General features: G+C 45.1%; 1 protein-coding gene across 1 annotated transcript in view; it reads left to right on the top strand.

The window, feature by feature from the left end:
* The window catches only part of TASOR2 (transcription activation suppressor family member 2), a 164,933-nt gene that overhangs the window by 20,247 nt on the left and 119,798 nt on the right, over nt 1-24,888 (top strand). The window contains exons 4-5 of the mRNA XM_030215595.1: nt 5,632-5,704; nt 7,012-7,103. Of these exons, the coding sequence (XP_030071455.1) occupies nt 5,632-5,704; nt 7,012-7,103 (165 nt within the window). The remainder of the gene's footprint in view (nt 1-5,631; nt 5,705-7,011; nt 7,104-24,888) is intronic.

The raw sequence follows: 24,888 nt of genomic DNA, 5'->3' as shown, positions 1-24,888 counted from the left end.
GTACTTGTGGAATTGTCCTGAGGGTCTTTAGTTAGGACAGTAGCCCATTCTCCTGGCCGATGAGTCTTTGATGCCCGAGGAACCTACGAGGGGATACTCTTGGGAAAAATTATTTTATGTCTTATGGTGAAGATCTAGTTTATATGATTTAGGATTAAAGTTTGTAGGCTTTTTTTTTTAAGTTATAAAGTTGCTTTCCTTTAGGTTAAAATCGTAGCAGCCTTTTTCTTGAAAGATTAGTGTTGTATGTTGATGTATAATGTGATGATACAAAGATTTTACTGTACTTTCTTTTCTAACCTTCTGGCTGCTATTGTATGAAGTGAAAGGAAAACATTTGCTTAATTGAAGGCTTTTATTCTTGGAAGCTTTCTGTTGAATTCGGGGAGGGGCAGGTCCTACATTGTTTACTTAGTTTAGTAATGTTGGAAAGTGAACTTTTGCTGTATAAATATATTTCAGTTCCTGATCTATTTAGGAAGCTGCCCATCATACAGATGGCATCACGTTATGGCATTGATCATATCTTTTATTATCTTCTCTACTCTTCCCCATGCTCATTAAGCAAGCTATTCTGTCGCTCACCTTTATTGCCAACTTCCAGGTGATGCCTGCCTAAAATAGCCTTCCTTAGCTGGACTATAATGCTCCCTCTCTGGTCATATTCAGACCTTTGGCTAAATCACACATTTTTGTGGCTACATTTAAATAAACACCAGATCTTAAAATCATGATTTTCTTTTAATAAATGTCTTACAATATAGTCAACAAATACAAGGTGTAAGTTCCATACAGCAGGGACTGTCTCTTATGTGTACCTTTAAATAGTATTGTAGACATCAGTACAATCGACACCTAACACTTGAGAGTCACGCGAAAAACACAACCAAGAAGATGTTCCACTCAATGTGGAAACTGAAAAAAGTAAGACCTTTCTTCCCAAGGACCGTCTTCCGCAACTTGGTACAATCAATGGTACTCAGTCATCTAGATTACTGCAATGCACTCTACGCTGGTTGCAAAGAGCAAATAATCAAGAAATTTCAGACAGCTCAAAACACTGCAGCTAGACTCATATTCGGTAAAACAAAATACGAAAGCGCCAAACCCCTACGAGAAAAACTGCACTGGCTCCCACTCAAAGAACGTATCACGTTCAAAATTTGCACCCTAGTTCACAAAATTATTCATGGAGACGCACCTGCCTACATGTCAGACCTGATAGACTTACCACCCAGGAATGCTAAAAAATTATCCCGTACATTCCTTAATCTTCACTTCCCAAATTGTAAAGGTCTTAAATGCAAACTAACGCATGCGTCAACCTTTTCCTACCTGAGCACACAATTCTGGAATGCGCTGCCGCGAAAGCTGAAAACGACCTATGAACAAGCCAACTTCCGAAGTCTACTGAAGACCCATCTCTTCAACAAGGCATACAACAATGATCAACAAATATGAATTCCTGTACACACATCCAGAATTGCCCCTACAATATTTGCTTGCCAAACTATCATGTTTTTTCATTATCATGTTACCCGAGATCTTCTGCTGTTATTTATTTTTTATTTTTTTATTTCAAAATTTGTTTATTGGAAGTTATCATTCCTTTACATATATTCACAGGTGATTTACATGTTACTTGGGCATTGTTACTTTGTACCAACGTATACACTCACACATTGCTTATTCTACAACTGATCTCCTCTACTTTTGTGCTAAACAGCAAGATTTCTAGGAAACATGCCACCTTGTCTAACCTTATCATCACCTAAACTGAATAACTCTTAACCAAATCAAACTCTTTCTATTTCCTCCCCTATTTCTAACCCCTTCCACCCCCTTTTTCCCCCCCCCTCCCCCCCAAAAAAGCCAACCCTCTATCTACCCCACCCCGGGAGGATGCTTAGATTAACTTGTGTCATAGTCTCTTGTCATCAGTCATTAGAGGTTGAGAATTTGATTCCTGCTCCCCTTAGGTATTGTCTGCCAGAATGGATGCCAAATTCTGAAGAAATCTTTCTCTGTAAAACTGGAGTCGTGATGAAGTTCTGCCATTCGTCGTTCAAATTTCATAAAGTCCATCATGCAGCCACGCCACTGTTGTAAAGTTGGTGCTTTATTTGTAATCCATTCTCGGAGGATAATTTTCTTCGCCACTACTGTGGCTCTGTGTGTAAAACTCTTAAATTCTGCTGGATAGGGTCTAATCGCTGTAACTTGTCCAAACAACAGTCTAGCTTCCCTCCGCCATGTCGCCAAAATTGTTGAATTGGTGGGCAGGACCAAAACATATGGCCCAAGAGTGCTCCAGGAGCTGCGCATTTGGGGCATGCCCCGTCAGGGGAGACCCCCATATGGAATGCCCTCCTTGGTGGAATATGTGTTCGTAACGCAAACTTGTATTCCATTTCGCTATAGGTTAGCAATTTTGAAGATCTCTGAATCGAATATATGTAATCCTTGAGTATTTGTGGTGTTATCTCAATTGATAGATCCAAACTCCACGCCTTGGCTAGTGATTGATAGTCTATTTCCATAATCATGTCTCTTATATGTCTATGGTGCATTTTCATTGGCACTTTAGTTTGTGCCTGCAATGAATAAGCCGATGAAAGTTCTTCTTGCACATCCTCCGTGAGGTGTTCCCTAGGCAGGCTGTTTATGTAATGGCGGAGCTGTATATAATGGAAATAGTCTCCATTTGGTAAGGCATGCTGGCTTTGAAGATCTTTAAAGGATTTCACCCGACCCTCTTCCGTTAGGACCTGTAAGATATATACTAAGCCTTTGCTTTGCCAACTCCAAAATGCACGGTGTAGTTCCCCCGGAGGGAATTGTGGATTTCCACATATGGACAGGAAGGGAGTGATGTTGCTTGAAAAATGGTGGTATCTGCAAGTCCACTTCCACACCGCTTTTGCGGTGGGAAGTATATGCGACCGTTGTAAAACATCTAAGTGTTCCCCACCTTTTCCATGTAGTAGGCTACTAAAATGCACTCCATTCGTTAAGGAGATTTCTAGCTCTGTGTCTGAGAACTCGGAGGAGGTCCTGTACCAGTCTGAGATATGTCTCATGCCGCTGGCCACCGAGAGATGGCGTATACTCAATAACCCGAGTCCTCCAAATTCGCGTGGAATCTGCAAAGTTGAAATCGCTATGCGTGGTTTCCTTCCTCTCCAGAGGAACCGCTGTATCCTCTTGTTCAATGATTTTTCATCTTCTCTGCGTAGGTAAAGTGGTAGGGTCTGGAAAATATACAGCCATTTCGGCACTATCATCATGTTGTATAGTGAGATGCGACCCATAAGTGACAGAGGTAGGGTTTCCCACTGGCTAAGCTTCAAACTCGTGATAGCCAGCAACGGTGTGATGTTCTCTTGGTACAGTCTCGATAGATCTTGAGTTATATACGTGCCTAAGTATTTGATCTTGTTTCCCGCCCAGGTCAGGGAAAATGTTGAGGCATCTGGTTTATTTTGCGCAGGGTATACCTCCAAAGCCAAGGACTTCTATGCATTTAAAGTAAAGCCAGAGAGGTGCCCAAAGTTCTGTCTGCTATTATTAAATGTACATTTTCTTTATAATTATATATATTTCTTAAATATCTCTTACTATGTTTGCTTGTTAAAATTCTACCATGTTTTATCATTATCATGTCATCCAAAATCCTTCTGCTATTTCTAATTGTATACTTTCTCATGTATTCTCATTATTCATGATGTATTGTAAGCCACATTGAGCCTGCAAAGAGGTGGGAAAATGTGGGATACAAATGCAACAAATAAATAAATAAAATATTGACCTGGGTATGAGAGGTTTGGGCCAGTATGGAAATCGTGGAATCTTCAAAATATTGCTGCCTCTTCCAATCAGATACCGCATACAATTCAAGCTTCTCCTCCTTACCTACAAATGCATCTGGTCTGCAGCTCCTCACTACCTCTCTACCCTCATCTCCCCCTATGTTCCCGCCCGTAACCTCCGCTCACAGGACAAATCCCTCCTTTCAGTACCCTTCTCCACCACTGCCAACTCCAGGCTCCGCTCATTCTGCCTTGCCTCACCCTATGCCTGGAACAATCTTCCTCAACCCCTACGCCAAGCCCCCTCCTTACCCATCTTCAAATCTCTGCTCAAAACTCACCTCTTCAATGCTGTTTTCGGCACCTAACCTTTCGAGAAATATAGTATGCCCTATCAGATTGACTCTACACCTGTCTTTTAGATTGTACACTTGTCTCTAGATTTACACCTGTCTTTTAGATTGTACACTTGTCTTTAGATTGTACACCTGTCTTTTAGATTGTAAGCTCCTTGAGCAGGGACTGTCCTTCCATGTTAAATTGTACAGCGCCGCGTAACCCTAGTAGCGCTTTAGAAATGTTAAGTAGTAGTAGTAGTAATACCAGCCCACAAATTGCTACTGGTTTTTTTTTTTTTGTTACATTTGTACCCCACGCTTTCCCACTCATGGCAGGCTCAATGCGGCTTACATGGGGCAATGGAGGGTTAAGTGACTTGCCCAGAGTCACAAGGAGCTGCCTGTGCCTGAAGTGGGAATCGAACTCAGTTCCTCAGTTCCCCAGGACCAAAGTCCACCACCCTAACCACTAGGCCACTCCTCCACTGTTGCTACTATTTGAGATTCTACATGGAATGTTGCTATTCCACTAGCAACATTCCATGTAGAAGTCGGCCCTTGCAGATCACCATCAATGTGGCCGCGCAGGCTTCTGTTTCTGTGAGTCATACGTCCTGCACGTACGTGCAGGACGTCAGACTCATAGAAACAGAAGCCTGCGCAGCCTTCTACATGGAATGTTGCTAGTGGAATAGTAACATTCCGTGTAGAATCTCCAATAGTAGCAACATTCCATGTAGAATCTCCAATAGTATCTATTTTATTTTTGTTACATTTGTACCCTGCACTTTCCCACTCATGGCAGGCTCAATGCGGCTTACATGGGGCAATGGAGGGTTAAGTGACTTGCCCAGAGTCACAAGGAGCTGCCTGTGCCTGAAGTGGGAATCGAACTCAGTTCTTCAGTTCCCCAGGACCAGAGTCCATCACCCTAACCACTAGGCCACTCCTCCACTCTTCTCCAGGCCAGGTAAGGATTGATGAAAATAGTTATAAACCCCCCATTGTATATATACAGGCCTTGAAGCAGTGCCCTTTATCAACTGTAACTGCAGCTCAGGTAACATAGATCAGTCTGCACAAATGAAATTTTGGTCAAACATTTTTTTTTAATAAAATCTGTAACTTAGATAATAAACTCTGCTTTAAAAGTACACCCCCTTCCTCATGCTCACTTTCACTCCTCAGCAATTTTGATTTTATTCCTACCTTTGGTTCAGGTTGGTGCTGCAACAGCATGTTTTTTTTAATAATGATTCAATTCATTAAATTTCCAGGAGTGGCCTTGATCTAGTGGGAAGATTTGAAAAAGTCTAAATTTTGCAAAAAACAAAAAGGAAAAACCTTAGATTGATTTGATTTAGTGGTGAGAAAGACAAGTTTGCAAAGCATTTCTTTGGTAGCTTTTGTTATCTTGACCTTTTCAACATTAATGTACTTCCTTAAAACATTTACACGGAAGGTTTTCTTTTCTTATTTTAAAGGCAAAATTGGTGTGTGAGACTGGAGTTCGTGTAGGAAGCAGTATCATGAGCACGCTAGGCGATCCGGTAGAAGGTAAGGCTCTAGCTCAAAAAGACCATTCTTGTGGGGGGGGAGGGTTTCTTGTTTGTTTGTTTTTAATTTAAAAATATATTACCAACTGTGGGAAAAGGTCATTAAAGCCAACAGAAACAAACAAAGTGGTTTTTAATTAACTCTTATTAGAGCAAACAGTTTGTAATACAACAGTCCAACCCACAGACTGTTTACGGACCCATGATATGAAAAATCATCCATTCTCAACATGTTGGATCCAGTGCTTTAGTCACCTTCCCCCAGAAACTGTCCTATACATATATATAAATACTAGTAAAACATGCCCGTTTCAGGCGCAAATGAAATGGGCGCTAGCAAGGTTTTCCTCCCAAACCCCCCCCCCCTGCTCACCCCTTCGGCGTTGTGAAGGCACTGACCGCCATTGTTGCGGACCTCGTCAACGCACGCCAACGCCACCTTCAATGTGCTGAGTCGGTTGTGAAGCCACTGACGCCATTGCTCCGCCCTCGACGTCATCACGTTTGACGCGAGGGCGGGGCCCCAACACAGTGATTTCAGTGGCTTCACCACCACGAACCCTTCGAACCGGAAGGAAGTGCCCGGAGGAACTGACAGTGACGTCAGTGTCCTCAGAACGTTGACGGTGAGTTTTATTATATAGGATATAGCCTGCTTATCCAGTATGTACCTGTTGAAACATTCATATGCATTGTCCCACAACATACATTAATAGCCAGACCTTCAACAGTTCAATATTATTGTAGAAAAAAATATCTCTTGTTCTAAAATGCACCCTCGGTAGAAGGGTGTTCCAAATCATCTGAGCATTAATAGAAAAAGCTCTGGCTCCAGCATTAGAAGGGCATATAAAGAGCCACGAGAGGAAAGGAATTTGATGTACCTCATGCTTTTCTAATAGTTCAAGGTGTGTTATATTGTTTCTGTCCCTGAAGAGCTTCTATGTTTGTGCAGCGCTGCGTATGCCTTGTAGCGCTATAGAAATGCTAAACAGTAGTAGTAAATAGTAGTAGTAGTAGCTTACAATCTAAGGAGCTCTTTTACTAAAGGACATTAAGCCCTTAATGTGTAGTTAGCGCATGCTGATAGGCTACCCCGGAACACATTAAAACATTTTGCAGTATTTTTTCCTGTTTGTGTGCGGTAACCCACGCGTTACCTGTTTAAAAAAAAAAAAAATAGGGGGGCGTGGCAAGATGGCAGTGTGATCCAGGCGGTGTGTATTAATGATCTTTTTTTAACTCCAGAAGTAAGGGAACATGTAGACGATGTTGAAATTTACATGTTTTGTATGCTTAATTTTGAAGGTGTTTATATTTCCAAGTACTCGAATTACCTCCACCCAAGACCTTGGTACCAGGGAAAGTCTGGCTACATTGTCATTTTTAAACTAATTAAGGTAAGCTCTTGGGGTTGTCTTTGTTTTTCTCTGTGCATTCATTGTGTGAGTAGCATTCATAGTCCTCAGGAGGCAGTGCATTTGGCCATCATTCATAAGTACATAAGTATTGCCATACCGGGAAAGACCAAAGGTCCATCAAGCCCAGCATCCTGTTTCCAACAGTGGCCAATCCAGGTCACAATTTCCCGGCAAGATCCCAAAAATGTACAAAACATTTTACACTGCTTATCCCAGAAATAGTGGATTTTCCCCAAGTCCATTTAATAACGGTCTATGGACTTTTCCTTTAGGAAGCCGTCCAAACCTTTTTTAAACTCCGCTAAGCTAACCGCCTTTACTACCACATTCTCTGGCAACGAATTCCAGAGTTTAATTACACGTTGAGTGAAGAAAAATTTTCTCCGATTTGTTTTAAATTTACTACATTGTAGCTTCATCGCATGCCCCCTAGTCCTAGTATTTTTGGCTGGATTTCTATTTATTTATCAGATTTGTTTATTGCACTTTCCTTAACAGCTACAAAGTAATTCACAATTATATATCATTCAGTGTAAAAAATGTAAGGAAGGATGCTATATTGGAGAAACAGGCCAGATGCTTAAGACAAGATTCAATTTACATAGACATCACATGAACAATGCTGGTGCCAGTAGGGTTCCCACACCTGTTGGTCAACATTTTACAGGACCAGGACACTGTACCAGTGACTTCACAGTGAGAATCCTGAAAGGTAACTTTAAAACCATACAAGAACGTAAGACCTTTGAAGTCAGAATGATTGAATATTTTAACACCCAACAGAAAGGACTTAACAAGGATCTGGGGTTCCTAGACCCTTATAAACCATAAAGCTGTATGTCTCTGTTGATCACCCTTCCCTCACCTATCCACACCCATCCTGTTAGAATATCAATGATATGCTTTGATGTCCCCATGCATACCTCCTACCCACCCCATCCTCCCACCCTGTCATAGTAATGCTTGAATGTTTTCACTTATATACACTGTCAGCTAGCACATGTGCTTATTTCCGATCTGACGAAGAAGGGCAACCTTCGAAAGCTAATCAAGAAATGTATTAAGTTATGTCCAATAAAAAAGGTATCATCTTATTTTCTTTTCCATGTTTTATTTTGTTTGATTTCTATTGATAACCTTAAGAGTGGACTAACACGGCTACCACACTCCTCTACAGTCATACTGTGTAATAGAAATAAAACAAAACATAGAAAAGAAAATAAGATGATACCTTTTTTATTGGACTAAATACATTTTTTGATTAGCTTTCGAAGGTAACCCTTCTTCTTCAGATCAGAAATAAGCAAATGTTGACAAATATGAGTGAGTGAGTGAGTGTGTGTGTATATATATCTATCTATATATACTAGTAAAAAAGGCCAGTTTCTGACACATATGAAACGGGCGCTAGCAAGGTTTTATCCTCCGCGCGAGGCACCCGCCGCCATCCCACCCTACTGTCTTGTAGTTTTGCTGGCGGGGGACCCAAAATCCCGCCAGTAGAAGTCCTCTGTTGTGTGCTGTGCTGACTCCGACGTGCTCTTCAGCATTGCTAGCCTGTGCAGGGCGGGGTTCTGTGCGTCTGACGTCCTGCACGTGCAGATGTCAGACGCACAGAAGCCCTGCTTGCAGAGGCTAGTAATGCTGACGATCACGCCGCAGTCAGAAGACAGGACTTGTTTTTGCGGGGTTTTCGAGTTCCCCGGCGGCTAAGGTACGCGTTGGTGGGTGGTTAGGGGTGGGTGTGGGTGTTGGTTTGCTTATTTTGTTGCCTTGTTTTTCGTGGGTGGGTTGGTGGAGGGGCGGCGCGGGGGTGGTTGTGGCACCTTCAGCATGTTGGAGCGGTGTTTTTTTTTTTTTTTCCTGGCTGGCTTTGGGTGTGGGGCGGCGCGGGGGGGGTATATATACTGAAATTTATTTATTTATTTTTGTTACATTTGTACCCCGCGCTTTCCCACTCATGGCAGGCTCAGTGCGGCTTACATGGGGCAATGGAGGGTTAAGTGACTTGCCCAGAGTCACATGGGACACAAAAACAATCCAGTGACAGTCTCACAAGAAGAGGGTGGAGGGCTGGGTGGATGAGAGACAGGGAGAGATAGAAGGTAGATAAGAGGGTAAGAAAGCAGTAGAATTTTATCATTTATAATGGGATAGAAAACCCAGATCTTTAAGTCCTGTCTGGTGGCTGTCAAAATATTTCATAATTTTTAACTTCAAAGGTCTTAGGTTCCTGAATTGTCTTAAAGTTTCCTTTTAGTATTCTTACTATAAAATCATTGTTGCAGTGTTCTGGTTTTGTAAAGTGCTGTCCCACAGAGGTGACATCCTGGTTGGCATTGGCATTTTTCATATGATGTCTATGTAGATTAAATCTCATCTTTAGCATGTTGCTTGCTTCTCCAATATAGCATTGTTCTTCACATTTGTTACATTGAATGATATATACCAGTGATGGCGAACCTTTCAGAGACCGAGTGCCCAAACAGCAACCCAAAATCTAATTATTTATCGCAAAGTGCCAACAGGGCAATTTAACCTCCCCCCCCCCCCCCCAGTTCCAGGGTCCCCCCTCCCTCCCTTTGAGTTCCAGGCCCCCTCCCTCCAAATTTTAAAAGTCATCTATCTTACCTTGTCGGGGTTAGGGCGGCAGCAGCGGTAAAACGCATGCAGGCTCAGCTCGATGCTTAGTTCAGTTTTCAGTTTTCCCTTCTCCCTTCTCTCTCTCTCAGCTCTGGTCCTGCCCTCATTTCCTGTTTCCGCAAGGGCGGGACCAGAGCTGAGAGAGGGCGAGAAGGGAAAACTGAACTAAGCACCGAGCCAAGCCTGCATGCTGCCGCCCTAACCCCGATGAGGTAAAATAGATGACTTTTACAATTTGGAGGGAGGGGGCCTGGAACTCAAAGGGAGGAGGGAACGAACTGCCGGTGGGTCTCTCCTCCGCTCCGACAACTTTGCATAGCTAGCGCGATCGCGCCAGCAGTTCATAGAGGCAGTACGACTCTGGCTGAGGCGACGGCACACGTGCCAACAGAGAGGGCTCTGCGTGCCCTCTCTGGCACACGTGCCTTAGGTTCGCCATCACTGATATATACCATATTTGAAAATGAGCATGTGAAGGATTCCCTTATGGTGAATATTTTTTCCATGTGAATGACTTTGGGATCCTGTGAAATGTGTTGGCACAGTTATTGCAAGGATGTGTGCCACTCTCTTTGAGTTTCTTTTGGGACCTTGCTTTTCACTAGTTTGTGTTTTTAAGTTGGGTGGCTGTCGGAAGGCCAGCACCGCTGGGGATGGGAATATCTCTTTCAGTAGTTCATCCTGTAGGGTGGCTGTCGGAAGGCCAGCACCAGTGGGGATGGGAATATCTCTTTCAGTAGTTCATCCTGTAGGGTGGCTGTCGGAAGGCCAGCACCGGTGGGGATGGGAATATCTCTTTCAGTAGTTCATCCTCCTGGAATAGTGGCTGTAGATCTTTTTATGGTTCTTCTCAATTTTTCTAGCTCTGGGTTGTATGTCACTACAACCTCTCTCTGGCTTTCTTTTCCTTGTACTACAATAGGTTTTCCCTGGCTATTTTAAGGGAAGAGGCAACGTTGTAGCCTTTTTGTTTAAAGGAATCAGTCAGGATTTTGAGGTGTTTATATCTGTCTCTTGGGTCAGAGCAGATACGATGGTATCTTGTGGCTTGGCTGTGTATAATGGATTGTTTTGTATGTGAAGGTTGGAAGCTGGAGTTGTGGAGGTAACTGCATCTGTCTGTAGGTTTCCTGTATATAGATGTTTGTATATAGCCATTGCTGATGGAAACTGTGGTGTCCAAAGAATTGACACTTTCTGGGGGAGTAGTCAATTTTGAATTTGATTGTAGGATGGTATGTATTGAAAGAACTGTGAAATTTGTTCGAGAGTCTCTTTTTCCTCAGTCCAAATCATGAAAATGTCATCAATATATCTGTAGTATTTTAGGGGTTTAGTCTGATATATATTCAGAAATGTCTCTTCCAGTTCTGCCATGAAGAGGTTAACATATTGGGTGCCATCCAGGTCCCCGTTATTTGTGATAGATATCATTGTTAAAGCAGAAATAGTTGTGAGTTAGAATAAATTTGATTAATTTTGTAATAGTTTCCGGTGAGTATTGGTGGTCAAGGGTGGATGTTTGTTTTGGAGTTTATCACATACAGCTATGCCATCTGCCTGGGGAATGTTGCTGGATAGTGATTCTACATCCATTGTGACCGGAAGGGCACCCGGTGGTAACTGCTTGATGTTTTTTAATTTGTTCAGAAAGTCTGTGGTGTTTTGTACGAAGCTGTTTGTCTTTGTGCGCGAAGGGTTTAAGAATCCTTTCTATAAGACTCCTGATGCAGGGCCTTTAAGGCTGCTTGTGTTTAGTCTTGGATGCTATTAAACGCCTGATTTCACATTGTCTAGCTACTGTCCTTAGTCATCCTTGTTATTTTGTGTTTGTCTTGCTGACCCGGAGGGTTTATATGTCGATTCATTTTATATCTATCATAACAATTCCTTATGTTCCTATTTTTGTGAAATACGTTGAGTCACATCTTAAGAGAATAAACAGAGAGAGAATACAAATGAAATAAAAAAATAAATACCATAAGTACATAAGTGTTGTCATACTGAGACAGACCGACGGTCCATCAAGCCCAGCATCCTGTTTCCAAAAGTGGCCAATCCAGGTTACAAGTACCTGGTACGATCCCAAAACAGTACAATACATTTTATGCTGCTTATCCTAGAAATAAGCAATGGATTTTCCCTAAGTCCATCTTATTTATTTATTTATTTATCCATCTTAATAATGCCAAATGGACTTTTCTTTTAGGAAGTTGTTCAAACCTTTTTAAGCCCCACTAAACTAACTGCTTTTACCACATTCTCTGACAATGAATTCCAGAGTTTAATTACATACTGAGTGAAGAAATATTTTCTCCAGTTCGTTTTAAATTTACTACTTTGTAGCTCCATTGCATGCCCCTTAAGTCCTAGTATTTTGGGAAAGAGTAAACAAGTGATTCACATCTACCTGTTCCACTCTGCTCATCATTTTATAGACCTCTATCATATCTCCCCTCAGCCTTCTTTTCTCCGAGCTGAAGAGCCCATCCTCTATCATTTTTGTCACCCTTCTCGGTACCTTTTCTTATTCCACTATATCTTTTGAGATGTGGCGACCAAAATTGAACACAATATTCGAAGTGCGGTCGCACCATGGAGCAATAAAAAGGCATTATAATATCCTCATTTTTGTTTTCCATTCCTTTCCTAATAATGCCTAACATTCTATTTGTTTTCTTAGCCGCCGCTGCACACTGAGCAGAGGGTTCAAAATATCATCAGCGATGACACCTAGATCCGTTTCCTGGTCGATGACTCCTAATGTGGAACCTTGTATCATGTACCTGTAGTTCGGACTCCTTTTTCACACATGCATCAGTTTGCACTTGCTTACATTAAATGTCATCTGCCATTTGGATGCCCAACTCGTAAGGTCCTCTTTTAATTTTTCACAGTCCTCTTGCGATTTAACAGCTTTTGAATAACTTTGTGTCGTCAGCAAATTAAATTACCTTAGTAGTTACTCCCATCTCTAGACCATTTATAAATATGTTAAAAAGTAGATACTGACCATTTAACCCTACTCTCTGTTTTCTATCCTTTAACCAGTTTTTAATCCACAATACAACACCACCTCCTATCCCATGACTCTCCAATTTCCTCTGGAGTCTTTCATGCGGTACTTTGTCAAACGCCTTTTGAAAATCAAGGTACACAATATCGACTGGCTCACTTTTATCCACATGTTTGTTCACCCCTTCAAAAAGTGTAGTAGATTGGTGAGGCAAGATTTCCCTTCACTAAATCCATGTTGACTTTGTCTCATTAATTCATGCTTTTGAATATGCTCTGTAATTTGATCTTTATAATAGTCTATACCATTTTGCCTGACATCAACATGAGGCTCACCGGTCTATAATTTTGCGGATCACCCCATAACCTTTTTTAACAATCAGCGTTACATTGGCCAGCCTCCAATCTTCGGTACCATGCTTGATTTTATGTTTAAATCATTTTTATTGAACCAAGTAACAATAAACAAGGCATATCTTACAACAAGTAAAAAGTTTTTTTTCAATTCCCCCCCCCCCCCGCTCCCCTCCCTCTTTCACCCCCCCAAAAATCCCCCCTCCCTTTTCCTTCCTTCCTCCCCATTCCCTCTCCTCCCCCCTCTAATCTATTACATCCCGTTACTTATAAGTTCAATAAATGACTCCGTGCTGATGGTGTCAGTGTATTCCAGAAAGGCGCCCACTGTTGTTGAAATTTTTCCCCCAGCTGCGTTTTAAAGTCAGTAATCCCCACTCTCTCTATCCGCATCATTAACAACATTCGTGCCCACCACTGCTGGAGGGTAGGGGTATTGGGCGACAGCCACTCTGCTAGAATAATTTGCTTGCCAACTATCACTGCTCGCGCGACGAAAGCCGTAAAGCCCTTCGCCAGAGGCCGTCGCATCTGTGGTTGGCCAAACAGTAGGGCTGGATTATAACTCCATCGCTGGCGCCATATTGTATTGACATAGTTTATGATTACTCTCCAGACTCCTATTTTCGTGCAGGTCCAAAACATGTGCCCTAAAGTGGCACCTTCTGTTCCACACTTCGGGCACTCTCCCCAGGGCGACAGACCCATATAAAACGCTCTCCTGGGGGGTATATGTGTTCGAAAAACAAATTTGAACTGTAATTCCCAATGTGTGGACTGGTAAGTCACTCGCCTAAGCAAAAGTACATGCGATTGCACCATGCTTGATTTTAAAGATAAATGACATATTACTAACAATAGCTCTGCAAGTTCATTTTTCAATTTTATCAGTACTCTGGGATGAATACCATCCAACCCCTGTTACCATTTTGCATTCTATGATTTTCAAAAGTATATTGCTTTCTTGAGCACCAGCTCATATCCTTTATCTCTCTTCTTACGTTCTCTCACACCACCTACTTAGTTGACTTTTTAATTTGCAGCTGTTTGTCAGCTCAGCTGTCTGGCTCCTTTCTTCTGTAACACCTCCAGCCTCTTGCATCAAATTCCCTTTATTAGTCCAGTGAAAAGGTATTGCCCTTTTTTAGTTTGGTGACTTTTTTTTTATTTCTGTGGCTGAGTTAACTAAAAACAACAAAGAGAGTCCAATTCTCCCGTAAAAAACAACAGAAAAAAACAAAAGAACGGAAGAGTTCAAAAGAACCAGACTCAAAAATATGAAAAGCCAAATTTATTGCACAAGACCCTTGTGCAATAAATTTGGCTTTTCATATTTTTGAGTCTGGTTCTTTTGAACTCTTCCGTTCTTTTGTTTTTTCTGCTGAGTTAACTAACACATCAACCACACTACTTTTTTTTTCATAGTAACATAGTGAATGACAGCAGATAAAATAGTCTATCTAATTTGCCCACTAAGGTAGCTAGAGTAATATCAGCCACTCTGTGCAGGTTACAGCAGTGATACAGCCATGGGTAGGTAGAGGCCCACTCACTTTGGGATCAGGCCTACCCAGCAGCAGTGTGTGTTGTTGCTGGTGGGATCCCCAAGCTCTGCTAGCTGAAGACGTCCTCTGCCAGAAGCCCCTGAGCCATCCGAGCAGCGGGGAAGTTGGTAGCATGCTCCCAGCACTGAAACTGGTACTCCCCATGCATGAACTGAGTGTGCCTGGGGAATGGCGACTGCGCTGCCGACTTCCCAGCTGCTCATGCTGCCCAGGGGTTTCTGGGAGAGGTTGTCTTCAGCCAGCAGAGTTTGGAGATCCCCACCAGCCAAAATATTATTTTTTTTTATTTAGGGGGGGGGGGGGGGAGGAGGAGGAGATGAAATGCATGGGCCACTCAAAAATTTACTTCTACCCGCGATACTGGATTATGCCTGTCAATGCCTATTTTTTGAAGTGTGAAAGTCATTTTACTTTCATTCAATACTTTTGCAATATAGAGATCTTCAGATTTTGTAAATAAATTCATTAACAGTATTTTCCTCAGCAACCCTCCAGACCGGTCAAGACGCTTGGGTTATGCATGCCTACCAGCAGAGGGAGACTGAGAACACTAACTTCAAACTGAGTACATATAACCTGTGCTAGCCCTCTATCTCCAGTATTTTCTCAGTCTCAGCAGAGGGTAGACATGCAGCCTGTGCAGCTTGTCCGGTCTGGTAGGATTTAGGTTCCGTTTGTGAGACTAGTTAATTTTCAGTTATTTTCTGGGGATAAGTTGGTGAAAGAACAGTTAATCCCTGTGCCTGGAACTCTGTGGTGTGCAAGGGGTTGGTAGGTCCGGTGGGGCCTGCCATTGTCCCCTCTGGGGTGTCACACCCGGGTGGCCGGGTCCCTCCCCCCGACTGGCTCTCCCGTTTTGGGCAGCGTTGTGCCTCGGCTGCAGTGTTAATCCTGCAGCCTTGAGGGCCATTCAGATTTTAGCAGCAGGGCTCAAATAAAGTTTAAAATAAATAAATAAATAAATAAAAAGGAGCACACCTCGTGTGGAGAGCTGCAGGAGCTGCACTCCGGTGTTTCTGGAGTTGTTCAGCCGGCCTGGGAGAGCTGAGCCAGTAATTAAGCGCCGGTGAGTGTTATTTCTTTTCTTTTGTTTTCGCCGGTTGTTGTAATCAGCTGTTTCTGAGGCGCGAGTATGTCGGGGAAGTTGCTTCGTTGCCGGCTGTGTGCGCGTCGGGGTGTTGACGCGGCTGGCGGTCCCTGCCGGTTTTGTGGAGAGCCCAAGGCCCTATCCCTCACGCCACCGGTGTTAGCAGCGGAGGTTCCTTTTGCGGGATCGCAGGAGGTTTGTGCGGCTCAGTTTGGCGCTTCAGCGGCAGTTCCGATGCATCTTGGATTCGGGTCTTTTGGGCGCTGAGACGGTCGTGGGGCCGCAGTCTCTCCCGATTTCGAGTCCCGCTGGGGGGGAGGCCTCGGGCAGCATGGGGTTCCCTCCAGAGTTTGTTTGGAGTTTGTTTCAGGCTTGGAAGGCGGGCCCATCGGGTGCGGAGTCCCTTAGCCCAAGGTTGGGGGGGGTTACCGCTAAAAGACCACGAGTGGAGTGCTCTGAAGATGTAGAGGTTTTTTCTCCTCCGGATTCTGAGGGCGATTTTAGCCCCCTGGAAGAGGAGGAGGGGTCGGTTGCAGGGCAGGATGGGGACCTGACTTTGCCTGGGGAAGACCCCTCGGTGGTTAGGATTTTTCACAGGGATGAATTATCTGAACTCATTGAGCAGGTGTCTGCCACTTTAAGGTTTGATCCTGCGGCAGCTCCCATTGGGGATGGGAAGCAGGTGGATCCTTTGGTTAAGGGGATCAGGCGGGTCTCTCGCTCTTTCCCTATGAATGCGGACTTGAGAGACATGATCACGCAGGAGTGGCATTCGCCGGAGGCTCAGTGTAAGGTGGCTCGGGCTATGACCAAGCTCTATCCTCTTCCTCAGGAGGACAGAGAGTCTCTCAGGCCCCCGACGGTGGATGCCGTGGTGACGACAGTGACTAAGGCTACTGCTATTCCAGTGGATGGGGGGGGGCCGCGTTGCGGAACCCTCAGGATAGGAAATTGGAGACCTTCCTAAAGCGGAGTTTTGATCTGTCTGCCTTGGCGCTGCAAGCGTCTGTTTGTGGAGGTCTGGTGGCTCGGGCTTGTTTTCGCTGGGCTGAGAGGCTCCTGGATAGCCCGCAGGCTGATAGGGCTTCTCTTGTTCAAGATCTGGCCAAGTTGGAGATGGGGTCGTCGTTCTTGGCGGATGCGCTGTACGATTTGTTGAGGGCCTCTGCTAAGAACATGACCTTCGCGGTGGCGGCTCGGCGGGCCCTGTGGTTGCGGGGCTGGGTGGCCGATGCCGCCTCCAAGGCTAAACTTTGTTCCCTTCCTTTTAGAGGCTCTTTGCTTTTCGGGGAGGAATTGGATAAGTTGGTGAAGGGTCTTGGTGATGCTAAGGCCCCTCGGCTTCCTGAGCTTCGTCCCAAGGTGTCTAAGGGGGCAGCAGGGTGGGGGCGGTTTCAGGAGGCTCGGCGGTATCGGCCCGGTAGGTCTTCTCGGGGGACTAGGGGTCGGTTTTTCCAGAGAACCCAGTCCTTTCGAGGTGGCCGTCGCGGGGGGCGAGGCTCCTCTTCGGGAGCGTCCGGTACGTCCCGTGTGTCTCAATGATGGTTTGGGGACCCAGCCTCTGGTTCGCGTGGGGGCTCGCTTACGCTTGTTTTACCAGAGGTGGGTCCAGATCACGTCAGACCAGTGGGTACTGCAGATAGTGCGAGACGGGTACGCCCTGGAATTCGACAGTCCCCTCTCCGATTTCTTTCTCGTGTCTCCCTGTCATTCAAGATGCAAGGCAAGAGCAGTACGGGTCACTCTGTCGCGTCTAATCGGTTTAGGGGCGGTGGTACCTGTTCCCATGTTAGAAAGAGGTACGGGCTGTTACTCCATTTACTTCGTGGTGCCCAAGAAGGAGGAGGGTGCCTTCCGGCCCATTTTAGACCTCAAGAAGGTCAATGCAGCCCTAAAGGTTCCCTCCTTTCGGATGGAGACATTACGCTCAGTTATTGTAGCGGTGCAAGAAGGAGAGTTTCTGACTTCTCTAGACCTGACAGAGGCTTACTTACACATTCCCATTCTAGAGGCGCACCAGCGTTTTCTTCGCTTTGTGGTCTTAGGGAGACATTTTCAGTTTTGTGCGCTTCCATTCGGCCTGGCGACTGCGCCTCGCACCTTCTCCAAGGTGATGGTGGTGGTGGCGGCGGCGCTGCGCTTGCAGGGCATTTTGGTTCATCCGTATCTGGACGACTGGTTGATTCGGGCCAAATCAAGGTCAGAGAGTGAGGAGGCCACCGGCCGTGTGGTGACCTTCTTGCAGTCGCTCGGTTGTGTGGTCAATCTGGCAAAGTGTCACCTGGTGCCTTCCCAGTCCCTGGAGTATCTGGGAGTTCGCTTCGACATGAAGAAGGGCCGGGTGTTTTTGACAGCTCCTCGCATCTCCAAGCTGCAGGGACAGATCCATCGGCTCCGAGCGCAGAGAGCGCCTTCGGCTCGGGCGTATCTTCAGGTGTTGGGTCTGATGGCAGCAACAATAGAGGTGGTTCCTTGGGCCAGGGCCCATATGAGAGAATTACAGAGAGCTTTGTTGTCTCGTTGGTCCCCTCAGTCTCAGGACCTGGAGGTGAGTTTCCCTCTGTCGGGGGTTGCCCTTCGCAGCCTTCGCTGGTGGCTCCACTCTCCGAATCTAGCGAAGGGCATGCCGCTGGACACTCCCAATTGGACGGTGCTGACCACGGATGCGAGTCTCTTGGGCTGGGGAGCGCATTGTCTGGGTCAGGTAGCCCAAGGACGTTGGACGTTGGAGGAAGCGTCTTGGTCCATCAATCGCCTGGAGACTCGAGCAATTCGGTTGGCTCTTCGGTCCTTTCACAGCTTATTAGAAGGCAAGGCAGTCAGGGTTCTTTCCGACAATGCCACGGCCGTCGCATATGTAAATCGGCAGGGGGGAACGAAGAGCCAAGCGTTAGCTGTGGAGGCAGCGGAGTTAATGTTGTGGGCAGAAGCTCATCTTCAGGGTCTCTCGGCGGGCCACGTGGCAGGGGTGGACAACGTGAGCGCGGATTTTCTAAGCAGGCACACGTTAGACCCCGGGGAGTGGTCCCTCCATCCCTCAGTGTTCAATCGACTGGTGTTGGAATGGGGTCGGCCGGTGCTGGATCTCATGGCATCGGCCAACAACGCTCAGGTCTCTCGCTTCTTCAGTCGTCGAAGAGATCCTCGGGCCGAGGGCATCGACGCGTTAGTGCTCCCGTGGCCGACTCAACAGTTGCTCTATGTATTTCCGCCGTGGCCTCTGGTGGGCCGCGTGGTGCAGCGGATCGGGCGCCATGCAGGTCTAGTGGTTCTGATTGCGCCCAATTGGCCTCGACGTCCGTGGTACGGAGACCTGGTTCGGTTATTAGTGCAGGCTCCGATTCCGTTGGGGCCCAGGGTGAGATTGGTTCAGGGGCCGATCGAGATGGCCGACCCTTCTCCATTCTTGCTTACGGCCTGGCTCTTGAGAGGCTCAGATTAAGGAAGAAAGGTTTTTCAGCCAGGGTAATTGATACCATGTTGCGTTCTCGTAAGAAGTCTACTTCTTTGGCTTATGTGCGGGTGTGGCGCATTTTTGAGAACTGGTGTCAAGAGCGGGATTATGCTCCTCTACGTGTTTCGATCGCGGAAGTTTTGGAGTTCCTGCAGGACGGTCTTGACAGGGGGCTCTCGCTCTCTTCCCTGAAAGTGCGGGTTTCAGCGTTGTCTTGTTTCCGTGGAAAGATTCAGGGGATTTCCTTGGCGGCTTCGCCGGACGTGGGGCGGTTCTTGAAAGCTGTCAAGTTGCTTCGTCCGCCTCGTCGGCCGACGGTTCCGCCTTGGGATTTGAATTTGGTCTTGGAGGCTCTGGTAGGCCCTCCGTTTGAACCGTTGGCTTCCATCTTGTGTAAAGATCTTACTTTAAAGACGGTGTTTCTGGTGGCCATTACTTCGGCGCGTAGAATTTTGGAGCTACAGGCTTTGTCTTGTAGAGAGCCTTTTCTCTCCTTGGCTAAGGAGAAAGTGACTTTGCGGACAGTTCCTTCGTTTGTTCCTAAGGTGGTATCCTCCTTTCATGTAAATCAGGTGATTTCGTTACCAGTGTTGGGGGATAGGTCTGGTGATCTCTCTCAACGTCGTTTGGCTAAGTTGGATGTTCGACGCATTTTGCGGTCGTATTTGAGCAGAACGCAGGACTTCCGAGCGTCGGATCGTTTGTTCATTTTGTTTGGAGGTCCCAGAAAGGGGGAAGCGGCTTCCAAGGCTACTCTGGCTAGATGGTTGAAGGAGACTATTGCCTCAGCGTATTTGTTGAAGCGTCGGGCAGTTCCCTCGGTACTAAAGGCACACTCTACTCGGGGGGTAGCCGCCTCTTGGGCGGAAAGTAGTTTTATTCCTCCGCAGGACATTTGTAAGGCGGCGGCGTGGTCGTCCATTCATTCTGTTGTAAAGCATTATAGAATTGATGTGCAGGCAAAAGAGGATGCTCGGTTTGGAGCGGCTGTGTTGTCTTCTGCTTTTCGTGGGTCCCACCCTTAATGTGTCTACTGCTTTGGTACTTCCCAAGCGTCTTGACCGGTCTGGAGGGTTGCTGAGGAAGGTGAAATTAGGCCTTACCTGCTAATTTTCTTTCCTCTAGACCCTCCAGACCGGTCAAGAGCCCGCCCTGTCTCTTATCAGAAGTATTTTTCAGCCGTGTCAATTATCAGAAGTATTTTGAGCCGTGTTCTGCTATGTCTGTTCATTTTATATTCAGTATGGTCGGAGAACTTTCTTTGACTCTAATATTCTGCAGAGTGGGACGCCTGGGCGTTTCATCTGTTTAAGCACACTGTTGGTGTTTAACTATTAGTTTTCCAGGTACAGGGGTTCTATTAGTTTCAGAGTTACTGTTCCAGGGATTTGTTTCTCTGCTTTGCTAAGTGTATACTGGAGATAGAGGGCTAGCACAGGTTATATGTACTCAGTTTGAAGTTAGTGTTCTCAGTCTCCCTCTGCTGGTAGGCATGCATAACCCAAGCGTCTTGACCGGTCTGGAGGGTCTAGAGGAAAGAAAATTAGCAGGTAAGGCCTAATTTCACCTTCCTTAGCATCCCTCCGGACCGGACCAGGATTGGACTGATGGGTTGTGCTCGCCTACCAGCAGGTGGAGACTGAGAAAAAACTCTGACACTAGAGAGCCAATAGGAGCCCTGGCCATGTGACCTTAGCCTCAGTATTTTCTCAGTCTCCCAGCAGGTAGGAAGTGAGCCCATTAGTCTCTCTCCTTTTCTCTTTAGATATTACAGATATTTGTGATAATTCTTCTGTGCCTGGAATCTTATTTAGAGGCTTGACAGGGTTTCCTTTCTCTTCTTTCTTTGACAGCCTCGGGGGTGTTAAACTCGGGTGTCTCGAGTCCACCCCCCTTCCTCCCCATCTCCCTGGCTTAGCAGGGAAGGGCCGTCCCTTTCTCTGGAAAGGTGTACCGTCTTTGGGAGAGGCAGCCACTTTTAACAGGCAGCTGCTTTAAAAGAATTAAATCAAATAAAAGGAAATTCAAAGAAGCAGCCTTTCTTTCCCCAGACTTCTAACGAGCAGGCAGCTCCAGTGTTTTATTATAATTGAGGGGTTATAAAAAAAAAAAAAAAGAAGAAAATAATTTAGTGTCTGAGATTTTAAACAGCGATTTTTCTCGTCAGATTTAATTTCCTCCATTTTCTTGCGTTTTGGCGGCGGCAGTTTAAACAAATGAAAAAAAAGAAAAGAAAGGTGCGAACCGCGTAAGCGCAGCCACCTGTTTTTTCCGATATGGCTTAAAAGTTCAAACAGCTGCTGTCGGTCAGCATCGCGCAGTTCACGCAGCCGGAACGTGTAAATTTTGCTCTCCCTTCTAGGTTTCTTCGGGTCCGGTGCTGCCTCCGGTTTTTTCGGGGCCTTTTTCGCCGGCTGTTGTTTTTTTCGCCGTTCCACTGGGCTCCGCTTGTTCGGAGGTGACGGGCGCGCTGTCGATCGCCACGGGGCCAGTGGCGCAAACGGCGGCCATTTTGTTTCTCCCTCCATCTTATCAGTCGGGGATCTCTCTGCTGAAGGTAAGGCTGCAGTTCATAGAGCAGTTCGGCTCCAAGATGTGTACACTTTTGTATGTGCTGAACGGCGTATTCTAAAATGCTCTTCACATCAGCAGGCAATATTTGGTTGAAAGGGGGCTCCTTTCATATATAGATATATAACAAGCTTTTCTTCTTTTAAATTTCTATGTATCACGGGGCTGTTAACACTAGTTTTTTCTGGTGCTCGGTCATTTTTCATTGCCTGGTGGAAAATCTACATCTTATCATAATATCATAATTCATTTCAAGCATTTTCCTCAATAGCTGTAGTATTATACAGTGTTTTAAGAACTTTAGAAACTTTCTCTATAGGCATAGAGTAAATTTCTGTCTTTCTCATTCCCTGGTGAATAGGACTACATTGTCTAAGAGTCAATTGATTGGTACTTTGCAATTCTGACCATAATATCTTAGTTCCTTTCAAGCATTTTACTCCATGCCTATGATGTTATATAGTGTTTTAAGAACTTAACAGACAATCACTCTCAATGGCTGTAGTGTTATACAGTGTTTTCTTTTTCCGACTTTAAGAAGCCTTCTCTAGAGGCATACAGTATATTGTTCAGATGCCATGGGGATATATCAGCTCTTTCATATTCTCTGAGGGACAGTCCTGTCTACCAAGCTCCCAATCACTCAGCTGCCTTAGCAGGCATGCTTTATTCATGTCTTCCCTTCTTTTCCAACTGCCTTGAAGCCTCTCATATTTCATTTTAGCTTTCTTCTGGTTTTTACGGGACATATGGTCACTTAGAGAATAAAGTCATCCTTTCACTTAAAGATAGTGGACGGTCCTCAAACCATCTACTCGTGTTTGTCTCTACTCTATCAGTTCAGCATTGGCAGATTATAAACATCCTGGTTTGGTCCAGTATGCCTATACATACCATCTGCTATCTCTTCCTCTTCCTTAGAGACCTGATGTTATATCAAGCTTTCTTGAATTCAGATACAGTCTTGTCTACACTGCCTTCACCAAGTGGCTGTGGCACAACTTCACTTTTTTCGTTACAGGTAATTTCCAAGTTTGTCCTTTGGAGTGAAGGCGCGTAGAATGAAAATGAGTGTTCTTTCAATTGGAAGGGGATTCACTCACTTCCTGTGTATTTATGCCATAGGTACATAAGTATGGTTATGCTGGGCAAGGCCTAAAGTCCATCAAGTCCAGCATTCATATCTAATGGGCATAGGTACATAAGTTTTGCCATTCTGGGGAAGCTCAAATGTCCACCTTTCTACAGCCAGAACAGCATTAGAGAAAAAAAAACAAACAAAAAAAAAAAACCTCTCACGAGAGTATCGAACAGAAATCTCTGCTCCAAAAGCAAAGCTTTGCAGTAATTCTGCAAACTAACGCATACAATATTTGCCATGGCTGTTCACCACTAGGAACACCGGGGACCCTGGGCCTAGGTTCGGTGTTTTAACCTGAAACAAGCTCAACATTCATATCTATTGGGTGTGAGTCTGGTACTACTACTACTACTTAACATTTCTAGAGCGCTACTAGGGTTACGCAGCGCTGTACAAATTAACAAAGAAGGACGTTCTCTGCTCAAAGGAGCTTACAATCTACATCTCAGTGAGGGAGGACGCATGACCGTGGTACGTGGATTACTGGTATGTGGATTAAGAAATTACGTTCATACTGGGACAATTCTTTTCTGTCCGGAGCGTACTACCATAGCATCTATATTCAGAACTTACCCAACTATGGAACGCCATAGAGATAGGGTTGGAGTTTGTAGCCCTATTTAACTGGTGTCCTTGGTCACCCTTCCTCTTCTCCTCAGGATCCAGAGAATGGCTAGTTTTTTGCTTATGCATTAACCGGTCATTTTCAGCAGTACTCTCTCTTCCGTTCTTTTATAGATCTAAGAGGATGTTCATTGCGCTCTTAGGGTCATTTTATTCTTACCTAGACGACTACCTAATTGGAGAAAGTCTTATCAGCAGAGTTCTCAGGTCACGCACCGGGTGTTGCATTTCTTACAGTCTCTAGGTTGGGTGGTGATTGTAGCCAGGCCTCTCATTTGATCTCTCATCAGATATCTCTGATTTTCTCTTTGTTTAGTCAGGTTGGCGCACAGTCTTTTGTCTCCTCTGCAAACATCTCAGTTTATATTTTTCTTGGTGACCTTGGGCCTTTGGCCATTTCCTCGCTCTATTCTGCAGAATGCAATTTTACTTTCTAATGCCCAAGAAGGAATTTTCCTTCATCCTATTGCGAATCTCAGGGTCATCAATCGCGCTATTTAAGTGTCATCTAGTTATCACAAGAACCTTAGTTCTGGCATTGGGATGCTTCGTGCAGTACACTTTTTGGCAGAAGCTTGTTTGTATATATTTTTTTTCTGGGGGACCTCAGCAATTCGTTTTACCTTCGGGTGAATTTTGTTTTCCCTACTGACAAACAAGGCGGAGAGAGCTATGTTGGTCCTTGCCATGGCAATGGGTTAGGTCATCCGCCAAGGAGGAGTTAAGAGTATACTCTTGAGTTTGTACTCATTTTTTCTTAGTTGTGTCACCCTGCATTTAGGTGAATGGACTCTCATTTTTTCAGCCTTACTTCCTCACTGCGACACTTCAGGGCTATCTTTTTTTGCCTTCAGGCTCACGAACATTTCTTGCTTCTTCCGTTCAGCAACAGTCTTGACGGAGACAGGGACAGATGCCAACGTCCAGCAGGGGTTTTTCAACCTTCTTTATGCGTTTCTTCCGTCATCTCACTAGGTATTTACGCAGAACCAAGGCACCCTTCTACATCCGGACCCCCAGTCACTCAAACTTATGGCGTGGTTACTGGGTCCGCAACATCTTTGATATTTTCGCAGGAAGTACTTCAAGTTTTAATTGCTTCCAGACAGAAATCTACATTAAAGTCCTATGAATCAAAGTGGCGACGGTTCACTTTGTGGTGCTCCTCTCGCCACTTCATTCCACAAACAGTATCCATTTTGCATGTTTTGGAATATCTTCTGCATCTTGCGAAATCTTGTCTGTCTTACTCATCCATTAGAGTTCATTTGGCAGCTCTATCAGTGATGCATGATACTGTTGACAACCGC

This window comes from Microcaecilia unicolor, chromosome 10 (assembly GCF_901765095.1).
Source record: "Microcaecilia unicolor chromosome 10, aMicUni1.1, whole genome shotgun sequence".
In the NCBI taxonomy this organism is placed as follows: domain Eukaryota; kingdom Metazoa; phylum Chordata; class Amphibia; order Gymnophiona; family Siphonopidae; genus Microcaecilia; species Microcaecilia unicolor.
This window is presented reverse-complemented; position numbering and strand designations above follow the sequence as displayed.